General features: G+C 37.5%; 1 protein-coding gene across 1 annotated transcript; it reads left to right on the forward strand.

Annotated features, from left to right (window-relative positions):
- The first annotated feature begins 2,571 nt into the window (after positions 1–2,571).
- On the forward strand, positions 2,572–14,553 carry ogfrl1 (opioid growth factor receptor-like 1). Its single transcript, XM_086165065.1, has 7 exons — positions 2,572–2,853; positions 4,540–4,626; positions 5,203–5,281; positions 5,626–5,704; positions 5,975–6,041; positions 7,862–8,007; positions 10,204–14,553. The coding sequence occupies exons 1-7, from the start codon at positions 2,695–2,697 to the stop codon at positions 10,760–10,762; spliced, it is 1,176 nt and encodes a 391-aa protein (XP_086021191.1). The 5' UTR covers positions 2,572–2,694; the 3' UTR covers positions 10,763–14,553.
- The last annotated feature ends 638 nt before the right edge of the window (positions 14,554–15,191 follow it).

Below are 15,191 nucleotides of genomic sequence, written 5' to 3' on the forward strand. Positions count from 1 at the left end.
CAAATAATAATACAAATATAATCGTTATGAAATCTACTGGGATAAAATCCGTTCTACAGCTATACTGGTGGTGAAATGTGTTGTGTTGGTAGGTGATGGTATCCATTCAATTTCATAGCCTGCTTGCTTTCTGGCAAACAGTTGTGTCTATGAGAAAGTTAATGTTCTTTGTCCTTTTTTTTCTGTGAAAAACTTAAAAAGGGGTTATTTGTTTGTTATTTATTTCATAAATGGTGTTATCTATTTAATGAATAATGTTATTATTTATTTTCTGATTTTTTTTTTCCTGTCAAGATCCCAGACAGGGTTAATATTTGGTTATGTGTGGCTTTCTGGAAAATAATAAATGTTTACGTTTAGACACCTGCGATCGTCACACTTTTTGTTACAAACCGGCCCGGCCCCCCGTCAGAGAAGGGAAAAGTTATTTGGCCCTCGCAGGAAAAAGTTTGGGGACCCCTGGCATAGACAATCTCCAGTTCCTGGTCATCTACATCTCATCAACATCTCACACCTGGTGAAGAAAGCCCAGCAACAAATCGTCTTTCTCAGGAAGCTTAAGCGACCTGGACTTTCCTCTTGGCTGCTATAGACTTTTACAAAAGAACAAAAGAAAGCATCCTCTGTCTCAGCGGTGCAGTGTGGTTTGGTGGCTGCATGGCACAGAAAAGAGCTGGCCTGGTTGGTGAGAACAGCACAGGGCTATTGTGGGGTGCTTCCTTCCGGATCCATCTATGATGCCCGGATGCAAAAGAAGGCCTGGAACATTGCAACAGAGACTGCTGCCTGGGTGGGTGGGATGTTTGTGCCGCTTCCATTAGGAAAACAGCATAGGAAAATCGAAACCCACAGATCTTGGCTGAAAAACAGCTTCCATCCAAGAGCTGTGAAAGCAATCTATCCCTCAAACTCTCCCCCTCTTGCCCCGCTGAGACAATCACACACATCTGACAATCTCATACCAAACACTTCCTTGCACTAAGCTGCACTTTAAACCATAGTCATATTCATATTCATGCCACTCTGCTGCTATATATATATACTATGCCCATTTGTATAGACTATTCATACCTTACCGTCTAATCATGTCTGTACACAATGTACATAACTTGTCCATTTATAGTCCTGTACATCAGGGGTCTCAGACTCGCGGTCCAATCGCGGCCCTCGGAACAATATTTTGTGGCCCCCTGCCTGAAATCAAATTTTGTTTTTCTCACATGTATCTGAAGGGGTTTTATACAGTGGATTTAAAAAAAAAAAACAGGTAAGGAAAAAATGTAATGTATTTTTTGCTTCAAAATTTGGAAAAACAAAATGATTTTTTTTTTTATAAAAAAAAACATCTGGTGACATTGTTAAAACGATCTTTTCTTTTCTTATTTCTATAAAAACCACAAAAAAGATAGCAAAAAAAAGGGAAAAATGTAAAAGATTGATTTAATAAACAGAATAGCCACCATTCACCTTGTAAACACCAATCAATTTTCTAATAAATTCCAGTGGCAAATTTTCCCACAGTGATTAGATTTTCTCTTCTAATTCAACAATATTTTTAGGGTGTAATATTAATTTTTAATATAATAATGATATTTTTTGGAGAGATAGTTCATTACATATAAAGAGAATAAAAGAGAATAAAGAAGTTGCAAGTGCATTTTGTAATAATCTTCTCAACATGTAACAACTTATCACATAATGCGGCAAAATTTATCACAAAATGCGTCAGGGCAGTTTATTACAAAATACGGCAGTTTAGTACAAAATGCGGCTTTATTACAAAATGAAATGAAAAAGTTATTACATTTTGGACGTTTATTACAAAATGCACTGTTATTACAAAATGCAGCTCAACATGCCGCAACGCATTTTATGATAAATTTTGCCGCATTATGAAATACGTTATTACATTTTGAGAATATTATTACAAAATGCACTTGCAACTTTTTTATTCTCTAGGAAATGTGATAACATAGAATTTATAGAATATTCTCTGTTAATGCAACCTTTGAATAGTGTACTGATAGTAATTGCTAAGTACTGCTACCAGGCTAATACAGTGATACTAATAATAGGCCTAGCTTTTTACAAATAGTTTGAAGTAAAACAAAATACAATTAACAAACAAATAAACTATGCTTTAGAATTGTTATTACATAATGCACCATGTTATTACATTTCCTAGAGAATAAAAAAGTTGCAAGTGCATTTTCTAATAATCTTCTAAAAATGTTATAACTGATTTCATAATGCGGCAAAATGTATTACAAAATACGTTGGGGCAGTTTATTACAAAATGTGGCAGTTTATTAAAAAATGCGGCTTTGTTACAAAATGAAATGAAAAAGTTATTTTATTTTGGACGTTTATTACAAAATGCACCATTATTACAAAGCCGGCTCAACAATATTGTGATTTAGTCCTATATAAATAAAATCTGGCATCTCTCTTCCCCCTCCTTCCCTATATCTCTCTGACACTAAACACCCCTCATACCGAAAACGTGCATCATCGCTGCTGATCTGGAATTTCCCCCTTTTTTCTGCCATTTAACGCTCCTGTGGGGTCAGCGACAGTCCGGCGCTGCATAACCAATATATAAAGGAGGGGTTACCGGCCAAAAATATGATGTAGTATTTTGCGGGAAGAACCGTGAACGAGAGCGGGCGTTGCATGCTTCTTTTTTTTTTTTAAATGGGAAATCTGTTGGGCAACTGGCGCTTCAAGGAGCCGAGCACCGTGGAGGAATGCGACTCGACGTGGGGGTCGGAGTCCGAAAGCGACGAGCCGCTGGCGGAGGATGACAGCGGCGTCTCCGAGTCGGCGGGAGACTCCGGGCAAGCGTCGCCCAAGGTACGGTGGAGGTTTGCATGGGATGTGGGATGGTGGGGACCGGGACTTGGGTGCGGTAAGGCCTGGACATGGAGAGGGCAAGCGTGTCATTTTGATGGAGACGCGGAACCCAAACCAAACTTCATTCAAAAATCTCTTGATTTAATGCGGCGCCGGTTAAAGGCGCAGATCGACAACCCACACACTACTTATATCAACCCTGTTACACTAACACTCTTATAACGATAGTTAATATTATTTAATTTAATTTAATTTAATTTAATTTAATTTTGTTTTATTTAATTTAATTTTGTTTTATTTAATTTAATTTTGTTTTATTCAATTTTATTTTATTATATTCTGTTTTTTTATGTTATTTCATAAACTCTGTTTTATTTTGTTTATGATTGTATTTATTCATTTTATTTCATTTTAATGTTTATTTTTTATTGCATGGTTATCCATTACATTTGTAATAGATGGCTCATGGAGAAAAAACAAACTGTCCCTGTTTGACACAGCCATGTGTCCAACGCAGAAAGCTTTATTGTGTTGAAGTTAAAACATAGGAATCAAGCAGTCAGTCAGTATATGTTTTATTTGTTTTGATTTATTTTATTTTATTTTATTTTGTTTCATAAACTTTGTTTTATTTAATTCATGATTTTATTTATGATTTTATTTATTCATTTTTATTTTATTCTAATATTTACTTATTTATTGCATGGTTTCACATAACATTTGTAATAGATGGGTCATAGAGAAAATACAAACCGTCCCTGTTTGACACAGCCATGTGTCCAACGCAGAAAACTTTATTGTATTGAAGTTAAAACATAGGAATCAAGCAGTCAGCCAGTATGTCTTTTTCTACAAAAGAAACAAAAGTTTGGCAAACTAATCTTGTAATTGAGGGTAACCTTCAACCTGCAGTGTAAAATAAAAGATGCATTTAGGGATTTGTGTTCCAATTTCTGATCGAAATCAGACTATTGTTTATCATGACTCTGGTCGCAAGAAAGATATAAATTGCATGAATCCACATTACATGAATTGGGTTACACCTAATTTTCTACTGTATATAAAGGTAGTTGGTGTGAGAGAGGAAGATACAGAGAATAGGGTTAGATGGAGAAAGTTGACTCGCTGTGGCGACCCCTGACGGGAAAAGCCGAAAGAAGAAGAAGATTTGTCATCATCTTAAATGTATTTTCAAAACATTGCTGCGCGATGTCGAATGTGATTTGAATTTTAAATACAATTTCTTAAGCGTTTAACGTTGGCCTGACGGTAAACAAACAATTACAATCAGGGATAATTGCTGCCCACCAGCTTGTGTGAAGATTTCATTTTTTTTTTTTTTGTAAAGTTCAAACATTTTCCGTGTAGAATAAATATCCTGAAGTGTCTAGCAAATCTAACAGGATTAGTCCAAGTGTAACAGTGTGAGTCCCACCCTTCTCTCTGACCAGGGTAAGTTAATATGACCCAGATTTGATTCGAGAATCAGATCTGGTTTTCTAGCTCTCCTCAGTAGCGCTTACATGACACGTTCCTTTACTGGGAAGAAATGAGTGATGACATTGTTCAACCTTGAATGCATTGTCGGCTCCCAGTGAAGCAGCTTGGAACGAGTTCTCTGCATCTGTTAAAACATACACTTTGCAAAGATTTTTCTCTTCCTTTCTGTCATTCTCTCCCCCTCAGCTGAGTTACTCTCTGGAGTCGGGTCCAAAGATGAAAAGGAGTTTCTATGCCGCCAGGGATCTTTACAAGTACCGTCACAGCTATCCTGTATGTGAACTCAACACACACTCTCACGGTTCAGTAAGAACAATTAGTCGGCTGCGTACCATTTACTCAAGAATGACGATAAGCGGAGCACTAATATTGAGCAATAAATTGAAGTGTAATTTTTAAATTATACATATACACAGTACATATATATATATATATATACACCGTATATATAATTTTTGGAATTTAGGGAAATGTGTATTGAGATACTTTATGGAATTTTCATATTGTGCTAGAGATGCGTGCTACTTAGAGACCCTTTTTACCATTTTGAAAAATAAATAGTTTCCTTTCTTGCGAGATTCTCCTTATAACCTTGTTAAAAATGGGCATAAAAGAAAATGAGACTTGTGTTATTAAACCAAAATATTTCCTGTATTGTTGTCATTCACTGCGAGCAGACAGTACAATTGTAATCGGTTGTGATTTTCAAATTCGTCCTAGAGAATATCAAAACAGACACACACACACACAAGCACTCTATGACATATATGTATTGGTATGTGTGTGTGTGTGTGTGTGTGTGTGTGTGTGTGTGTGTGTGTGTGTGTGTGTGTGTGTGTTTGTTTGCAGAACTACAAAAAGTCCCGGCAGCCAAACGAGTACCGTAATCTTCGCTTCTACCTAAACAAGATCCCTCTGGTACCTGATGGTGAGATGGTGTTTGCTGAGTCTGAACACACTTATTATCACTCCTACTCAAACACACACACACACACACACATAAACACATGCATACTGTGCATGTACCCCCCTCGACTACATGTTGAGGGGTAATGTTGGCTCGAGGATCAGTAAGTTTTTCTTGGCTAAAGGTTATGTTTGACTTCCAAAGACCACTGGATTAGCCAACTGATCCCAAGTGAAAACATGATTGCTTACACACTGATGCACAGACACTCAGACACACACACACACACACACACACACACACACACACACACACACACGATGAAACGTGCCTGTGGCGGCTAATTAGCTCCTGTTTCTTCCCAGGTATCTATATCGAGGAGATCCTGTCTAAGTGGAGAGGTGATTATGACAAGCTGGAGCACAATCACACCTATATTCAGTGGTGAGATGTCGTCTGTCAGCCTTGCTAATCAGTTAACATCTGCTTTATAAACTACTGAACTGTCAGTTGCATACATCCTCCCAAAGTAATTGTATTATAAAATCTTCTTTTTCCATATACCTGCCAACTCAGGTTTGATTTCCTCCAATCTCCATAGCTTGCATTGTTCACCTGCATTTGTGAATATATTCCTTTTTTTTTAATTTGTGGTAAACATACAATTAGAAACATGTTTGTATGTATTTTGTTTCATACCGATTTTGTTGGAAGGCTGTTTCCATTGAGAGAACAAGGGCTCAACTTCTACGCACACGAACTGACTCAGGAAGAGATCAAAGTAAGACACACACTTATCAACTCTCACACACAGATTGTTTTGAACACGGGTTGGTGTGTTCTGTGCTCACTGCAATATTTAGATTTCCTAATTTTTTTTTTTTTATAATATAGTGAGAGTTTTTTTCAAATAAACTTTCAATATTCTGGGTTCTGTTTTCAGAGGAATAGAATAGAATAGAATAGAATAGAATAGAATAGAATAGAATAGAATAGAAATTAAGCCATGAATGAGAAAGTGAAGAATTGTATATCTACATGTTCCCCTGTGCTGCTACAAAAAAAATGTACATTTGTCTTTTGTCATGTGAAATATTAAAATGCAATTCATTTCTATTAATTAATTGCAGAACAGCAATAATACACAAATTTAAATCTAGTCCTATTTTAATACACTGGTGTGTCTTTATCATTTTATAAATGCGAGTTGAACCACAAGATGGTTTTGGTACTTTTAATGCCACTGTATTCAGTATTTGGTTGAATATGGCAGTTGAAAGAGTTTGCGAAAAGTATTTTGGTCCTGATTACATAAAACATGATATACTTTTTCCAATTTAAAAGTGTGATCACTATGAAAACAAAGTCTTCCATATTTGTTGAAATATAACTTTCATACAGTTAAAAAATTTTGAAATTAGTTTCATCTTCAGCTCACACCAAGGGACCAAGTTTTCCCTTAGAGAGTATATCCTGGTAAGCAAACCTGTTTTGTTTAAACAAATAATTCTACTTGGCCCATCAACTACAATTTTTTAAGGCATTTTCTTTTGAATGAAAAGTAGTTTTGTCAATGTGGAGCTGATTTTACTGTATATTATAGTTACACCACACTATAAATGTACTAATTGTTTTAGTCAGTATAATGTGACTTGCCCTCTTCTGACACTTGGCAAATTACATAATAAAGTTATCTTACTGTCCAAATATTGTCTTTCGTAGTGTAGGTGTTAGAATTTAAAAGTTAATAATATACCATAATATACCAACCCTTTCAAAGGGTAATGTAAGCTGCTTTGGGGAACAGATTAATAATGGAAGAATATATATATTATCCAAGATGACACAAGAATTTGAAAAATAGTCTCTTGTCTTTTGTTTTTTGATGGGAATAACAGAGAAGTTCCATTCCCCCTATGAACTTGTATTGCTTAATTGTATTTCTGTGATTATGACAGTTGAAACTTTATGTTTTCACTTTGCCTGGTGTTGAGTTGACCCACTTTGATGATCCATCCCCGGGGTTGGGAACATTTTTGTCTGGGAGAGCCTTAAAAAGCCAAATATTTCTAAATATACATCGAGAGACATATAGTATTTTTAACGTATAATAAATTAAATATGTTTTACTTTTAATGCGACCTCTGGTGCTGCATGGATTTGTTTGAAGAGCAGCTTTATATTTGACCGTTTCAACGATGCAATTTTATCATAGCATATTAGACATACCGCAGATCCAAATGCAAATTTCTCTGTCCACGCAGCCTGGAATGCACGGTAATATTCGTCTTTTTTTCTTTTTTCCATCTTCTCTGTTGCGAGGGTTGATGCGGATAAACTAGTTGGCTATCTGATAAAATTAATATTTTATCACCTTTACAATGAGCTGGACGTGCTCAGAAGGTTCCCGACCTGATCGACGGGTGACCCGTGAAATTCATCTTAAAAACTAATTTCTGTTTGGTTTAAAATGACACAGTATGATGAAGAAATATCACAAGTATTCTTTTTCAATTCAAAATTGTCCGGGAGCCATATGCCGTCACCGGAAGAGCCATAGGTTCCGGACCGCTGATCTGACCTCTCGTCTAACTTCTCCAGGAATTCCAAAGCACCCGTGAAGCAAAGCGGAGATTCTTGGCAGCGTATTCCTTGATGTTGGACTTCTACGGTCTCAAGCTGCTAGATAAGAGTGGGAACGTCACCCGGGCCTCCAACTGGCAGGAGCGCTTCCAACACCTCAACGAGTGAGTGAGCGCTCACATGAACTCTTTAAGGCAGCGACGAAGAGATGTAAAGTTGCAGCTAGAATTGACTTTGGCCTTGTTTTCTCAGCTGCTAGACATTGCTTTGGTGTCCTTCAGCAGCAGCCAACTTGACTGTTTCCCCTGTCACCAGCCAAATGTGTAAACACGTGTTTTAATTAACCAGATGGCTAAGGGATTTATTTTTCAATATCTTTTTTCGGTGTTTCCGCAGTTTGAGACATTCAAGGGCTTTGACGAAGTTTATCTTCCTCAAACCTTGTAATTCTAAGAAACTCTCAGAGATTTTAGCACCCCGAATAAGATGGTAACACAATCTGTTCCCCTCTAAGGAACACTGGACATCCTTTTCTGTTTTGTTTGACCCTTTGTGAGAAACTCAGGTTAGGTGCAAACCACTAGGAAGTCCTCATAGGCCCTGTATCACACTTGCTAAGCAGTAGGGGAACTTGACAGAAACAACAATGGCAGAGGTCAAACCACTCCAAAAAGGGGAATTTTTTTCCTCCTACCATTCTTCTTCATCCAGAGACGAAATTTAAAAGGGCCAAATGACCCTTTCAAATTTCTGATGACATTATCAGCATCTTTTGCAATAGATGCTCTCCTTTCTGCACAACTTTCAGGAATCCTCTTTCCAAGAATTACCAGTCATTTGCATATCCATTTTAGTCCATAGATTTTCATACTTCATTCTTCATACACCACCTCAAAACTACTGTACTAACTACTGGACAACCTTAAAGACCTTAGCCTTAACCTAAAACTTAACCTTAAAGAATAACAAGCTTTGACATCTCCGAAACCAGGGATTAGAGAACAGAATAATGTTGTTCTGTAATTGTTGAGTATGTAGAGGCCTCAAGAGGGCCGTTAGTTAAAATTGAATCTGCATCTGTTAGTTCTGTATTTGATGCTGGTCATCGCGCTTGCTGCCACTGGTTCACTATCTCTGGCACTGTTTGGTCCGCCAAATGGAAATTAAGGGAGATCATAGAAGTTTGCTATGATGATTTGGTCTAGCATTCCCAGTCAAGTGATCAGAATCAACTGAAGTCCAAGTATCCAAGAGAACATGCTGGTCTCTCCCCATTTCCAGAGGCTCTACCATCACAAACATCTTTTTTCAAGTTCTTTGAAGTTTAAGAGAGACATCCTCTAAGACGGTGTTTCCCAACCTTTTTTGAGCCACGGCACATATTTTACATTAGAAAAATCACACGGCACACCGCCAAATAAATATGTCAAAAAGATTTTTTAACGAATCAGAATGAAACCGTAGTCTCAATTCACTTCGTGTGAAATCTAATATATCTAATATCTGTAGATTCGTCAAGTTGCAATGCAAATTTCCCACTGGTGTGCAACTTTTCCAGAACACTTTTTTCAATGTCTGAAGACATGTCATCAATATGTCGGAAAATGGTATTATTTGAGAGAACTCTGGCTATTTCTTTATCAACGCCAGAGCCAAGCATTTCTTCTGTAATGATTTTGCCGGCAGGTAGTATTAATGTTTCGCTGCGGTGTGCGGCTGTTTGGATTTAGAGATGAGTTCAGCAACTTTGTAGCAAGCTTTCACTGCTTTCTCACTCATCTTGGTAGTGTTCAACAATTATGCCTGTTTGTGTACGCAGATACAAGTACTTTTTATTTTAAAAATGTATCACGCAAAGCGTCGCTAATCACTCTGATACACAGATGCACAGGTTGATTCACTACCCGTTGCCATCGAACAGGCACGCTGCCCACATAGACATAGGAAGACACATTATTTGCGTTGGATAAATAATTTTCGGATCAATCAGGTGAAAGTGGGCATTTTTCCACGGCACACCTGATGATCTCTCACGGCACACTAATGTGCCGCAGCACAGTGGTTGGGAAACACTGCTCTAAGAGAGACATACTATTCAAATGCTATATGCTATTTACTTACCAATTATCACTTGGGCATTTGTCGTTATCGTTTGGTGACGTTTAATGTAGTACGCGGTTTCAAAATGTGTATGTTCTCATTTTACAGCAAATGGGTTACAAATGTTGATTTCAGCTTGCTAAAGAGAACTAAGAAGATTCCCAAACAAGACTTTCCCAAATCAAACTTACAACAACCTAAGTCTTATAAATGTGATTCAGAATTATGAAATATAATGCAACGACAAATTGTCGTTAAAGGTCCCAGCACAACTACCTGCGGATCACTCGCATCCTCAAGTCTTTGGGCGAGCTTGGCTACGAGGCCTTCAAGGCTCCACTAGTACAGCTGTTCCTGGAGGAGTCGCTGTGCCACGTCACCATCCCCAACATGCAGCACAGCATCCTGGAGTACTACGTCTACACCATCCGCTTGCCGGCCACGCGTCGGCGCCTGTTGCGCTATGCCCAAAAGCACTACAGACCCCAACATGCCTTCCTCTGGGGTCCACCTCCCAAGATGAGAGCCGGTGGTGGGGTCGGCGTCGGGGGAAGCGCGGGTGCCGGAAGCAGTGGCATCCGAGCCCCGGCTCCGACGCCGGAGCAACAGAGGAGGGGGGAAGAGAACATTACCCCCACCTCTGCATGCGACGGCATTTTTATATCCTCTCATAATGCCATGGCTTGCAGGGATCTGGACGAAGGAGGCCTAAAGAGTCGCGCCGGACTCAGCTCCAACATGGCGGGACTGGAAGGAACGCTTATCTTGATGGGAGCTCGAGTAGAGAGGAATGTGTACAATGAGATAGTTCCTCTGTAGGGGGGGGGGGGATACAAGATTTAACCTGATTGATTAAATAGAATCAGACCTTGTAAAGATAATTGCAATGAAGTTTTTATGTCAGAAATGTAGTCTTAGCAGGGTTGTCAAATTTCTCCAGTGCCATCAGAACTGTATTTATAAAACACAATTATAGATCTCTAGAATCTTATCTCGTTAAGGGCTTACCATAAACCGCTACTATATTTATTTATGCTGATAAATGGGTTCAGCCATTTTGGATGCTGGACAGGACGGTAGGTCACCCTGAGCCAAGCTGTAGAAATTTGCCAAGGGAACGAGTTGCAAGGTTTTTTTTTTCTAATCAGGGCTACGAACACAAGACGTCTTAGACAGATTGCCTTATTATGTTGCGAAAAATGAAGTTGCAGCCAATCGTGTTCTTGATACGAAAGAGCCTATTAGAACCAAAGGAGTCTCCCGATTGGCAAGGGTGGATTTTGGATTGGCATGAGTCATCAAATGCTGAAACTGGAGCTCTGCTGAGAAATAAGCTCTCTTTGTACAGGTGATGTAAGGGCGAAACCACCATGTGATGAGAATATCGGGTTTTGTTTTTCTAAAGAGGCACAAAGCTGAGCGACAGGAAGAGATAGGGTACTTTAAATGACAGCAATACTTTGATTTTTTTTTTTAGATTAACTTGAAATCCGTGATTTGTAGTAGATCCGCAAAACCCGCAGGCGCTCATTATCAACCGCGGCTTCTTAAGTCAAGTGTATAACTGTAAGATTATGAAGAGCCAAAACAGATAAGCGGCTCAGTATCAATGTGGTTCAAGTTATAAGTAGAGGGTTTTTTTTGTTAGCTATTTTTTTTGCAACTAACACCATGAAAAACTATAACAACCAAATGATAACATTTATACATTTGTGTAAAATCGAATTCAGCCAGGACTCAGCACAAGTCTTCTGCAGATACGTTTCATTCAGATTAGTTAATTCTCATCGGCTCTGCAGGTACAAATGCGATCAGCCCCTGTTAATGTAGTTTAGTTTACTTTGTTTACCAATAATTGCAACAAAATCAGACTTTACCTTCCAAACTGATACCCTGATGCTGTCAATCAGATTAAGACAGTGATTGGGATATTGTACCATCCTGCTGTCAGTTTTCATTATTTGTTCGTATTTTTTAAGGGGTGGGAGGTAAACAAGTGATTTTAAGCAGGTTTTCTATCTTAATAAGTGCTAAGCTAAGATAAGCAGAATAGTATATAGTGAAGTAAATCGTGTTGTGTTGTGAATTACACAATGTGGTGATAAAGCATAACCGACACTAAAATGCCAAATATAGCACATCGACATTTCTTCTTCCTTAGAGCTGTAAACTAATACTCATTCTGAATAGGTCTTATCCTGTGCGGTTGTGAAGTTAACACGAGTTAGCAGTAGTTTCAACTTTTCTAAAGTTAATGTAGTGGCTAGCAATGATTTGATATTTGCATTTGTTCAAAGGTATTGGTACATGCACATGTGGAATGATAACGACGAATGCAGTATTGTTGGGCTTGGTATGCAATAAATATAGTGTATAAAATACTCTCGCGCTTCTGAGACAAAACTATCAAGTTGAACAAACCTTTCAGTCACTGTACATTCAAAGGACTATGGATACTCAAGTGCATTATGAATTAAATTTTATTGTAAATTTTCCAGATCTCAAATTGCAGCTATTACTTGGGAAATTAATAATCACCACGATGAGTTTCTGCCCAACTCTGAAAACGAGTCATATCTTTTCTAACTTTTAAGGCAGTGGCCTTTTTTTTTTTTTTTTAATGCAGTGACCAGCAGCTGCTTTGATTATCATTTCATCTGTTTACCGTTTCAAATGTCACAACCCTTCTCCTTGAATGGATTTTTGATTTTAACAATCCTTTTAGCACAATTCAGTATTCTTCCAATAGGCTTTAGGTGAAAAGGCACTGACGGAGAAGCTGGTTTGACAATATATATTTGTATTTGTCAAGAACAAACTGCTCTCATTATAATCTGTGAATACATTCATCAAATTAGTTGAAAACCATGTTTGAAATTTCAAATCAAAAATCTTCCAGAGTGGTTGTTGGTTGAAAACGGCACTATAAGGGGCCTTTGGTTTGTCCGCCAGCATCATCTCTATGTTTAACTGATTGGGTGTGATTCGAAGTAGCGGGAACTGGCAGGTAATTTTGTTGTTCATTTTTGACAATCTGTGTCTTCCTGTATAAAGGCGCTGTGCAATATTTTTTCCAAAGTTGACAAATTGGACTGACTTTCAAGAATTTTGTTGCTAAATACGGAAAACCCCATATGCAGTAATTTCTCATAGAAAATCAGGGGAGGAAGCATCATGAAAGTTCTGCCAAGAAATTACCTAAAAGTAAACACATAGTTGTTTTGCACAATATAAAAATCTATTAAACATTGTTAAGTGTGCCATTTGCTATAATTCTGTTTAAAGATTAATAAAAATAAATCACACTGGTGTAAATGATATATAACTATTTTTAAATATATGCTGAGTCTGATGTTATTTTTGTGTGCACTAAATGAAAGGGATTTTTAATTTTTATCGTATTTACTGTATCTGTGTGTTTAGAACCCGTTTACAGCACTGGGAAATGGCCAGAAGGGAAATAATGTGAAAGAATATACTTGTAAAGGAGATGCAGTTTGTGAGGTATTTGATAAAGAAGAGGAGGCCGATGCATATATATTTTAATATTTGGTTTATTTCCCACCACTGGCTTTGGAAATGCATTAATAGTATGGCTGTGTGTTCTTTTCCTGCAGCCCCTCTGGGTAGGGCATTGCATCTCAACCCCCAAATTTTACTGGACAGCAGCTCTTTTTTAGCTGCATCCTCCTGAAACTCCTTCTCAAGTATCTCTTGGTGTCTTCCCAACACAAAGATCACCATAATTGTCTTCCTCGACGTTAGAAATAGACCGCTTCTTCTGCAAATTATCACAAACCCGTCAGTGATTTACCTCCCAGCTGAAAGACTTACCAGCTGAGGATTAGCAACTCCCTGGCAGGCTTAAAGAGCTTTACTACAGATTTTAATCTGGAGTTTTATTATCCCATTGTCACGTGCTCCCATGTGAAAAAGGCATTGCCGTCATATCTTTTGTATGTTATTTCTTGGCAGAAGAGACAAATGGAAACAACAAAAAAAAAAAACTTTACATTTATTTTCATTTTATTTTCCTCTTCGTTAAAGTTATCTGTAATATAAAACGCCTGCACTGGTGCTTTCGAATTTCCCTTTGAAATACCACAAGCCTACCTAAACGACAAGTTCTTATTGATATTGTAAAACAAAAAACTTTTCAGGTGAATTGTGTGACGACTTGGGCTCAAATATATGACTTTTTGGCATATTGTATGTAATATGAAAAAAAAAAATAGTGTTTGTGCACATAAACGTGAGTGAATGTGCGCGTGCGATATATTCTTAAGTGCCTCTTTTGTATTTTTTATGTTGATCTGTAATCTGTAAGGATATAATCATTCGCACATCCTGTTTTTTTTGTACAGCATTTTGATATTTTACATTACTGATCGCATTCAAGTCATGTCTGGTATTCATGTACAGCAACATATGATATATACCGTGAGAGACAGATGTTGTTAATATCGGCTACTTGAAAACTGTTTTAGCAAATTTTAAGGACATAGTTTACTGTTCACACCATTTACTGGATTTAATGGTATGGTATTGTTAAACATACAGGGCTGCAGCAAAAATGGAAGAAAATGAAATAAAAGGAGGACTTGGATAAAGAATAGTGCCATGTGATGTGTTGAAAGACCCCTCTCCATCCTAGAAGCAAAAATGGAATCGGTGGAGGTAAAGCTATGTCATGGCGTGTGTTTGCCAAAGGCTGAGCAGATATCACAGTTAAATAAGCTCACAGCGGAGGATTAGACATGCAAAGAGATTTGATTTTAAACACTACTTTCAATACTGAAGATTATCTCTCCACCTTCTGAGACGTCAGTAATGTGGTAATCTGACAGGAATGAATGCAGTGTTAGCACTTGCGCACTTTTTTAATGTTACACTGGTATCTTAAGCTGACAGACTTCGTCCTCACAAATGCATGACACATGAATATTTTTTTTTTAACCAACATTAGTAACTATGAGGACATGAACATATTGCAGTATCTAATCTGAAAAAAAAATATATAGTGACAGAAAGAAAGATATAACACCAACAGGATGAGCAGAGTCAAGTGTTATATTCAATATGAATCAAATGATAATTGAAGTTGCAAGGAAAACATCAACAAATTATCTCGGATCGCAAAAGAAGACGGTATTTATGTTTCACCTTTTTTTAATTTCACAAAATATGTGAATGCAGTTAATGATATAAAGAAATAAATACAAAGCAGATGATTTGTAGGTAATAAAAA

This window comes from Fistularia commersonii, chromosome 2 (genome assembly GCF_037954325.1).
Source record: "Fistularia commersonii isolate RoL2024-O1a breed Wild chromosome 2, RoL_Fcom_v1.0, whole genome shotgun sequence".
Lineage (NCBI taxonomy): Eukaryota > Metazoa > Chordata > Actinopteri > Syngnathiformes > Fistulariidae > Fistularia > Fistularia commersonii.

What these genes read in the sequence shown, in the direction of transcription:
- ogfrl1 (XM_086165065.1), top strand. Translation starts at nt 2,695, where the DNA reads ATGGGAAATCTGTTGGGCAACTGGCGCTTCAAGGAGCCGAGCACCGTG. An exon ending in CCGGGCAAGCGTCGCCCAAG is followed by an intron (nt 2,854 to 4,539) that starts GTACGGTGGAGG and finishes TCTCCCCCTCAG; the next exon opens with CTGAGTTACTCTCTGGAGTC. An exon ending in CGCTTCCAACACCTCAACGA is followed by an intron (nt 8,008 to 10,203) that starts GTGAGTGAGCGC and finishes TTGTCGTTAAAG; the next exon opens with GTCCCAGCACAACTACCTGC.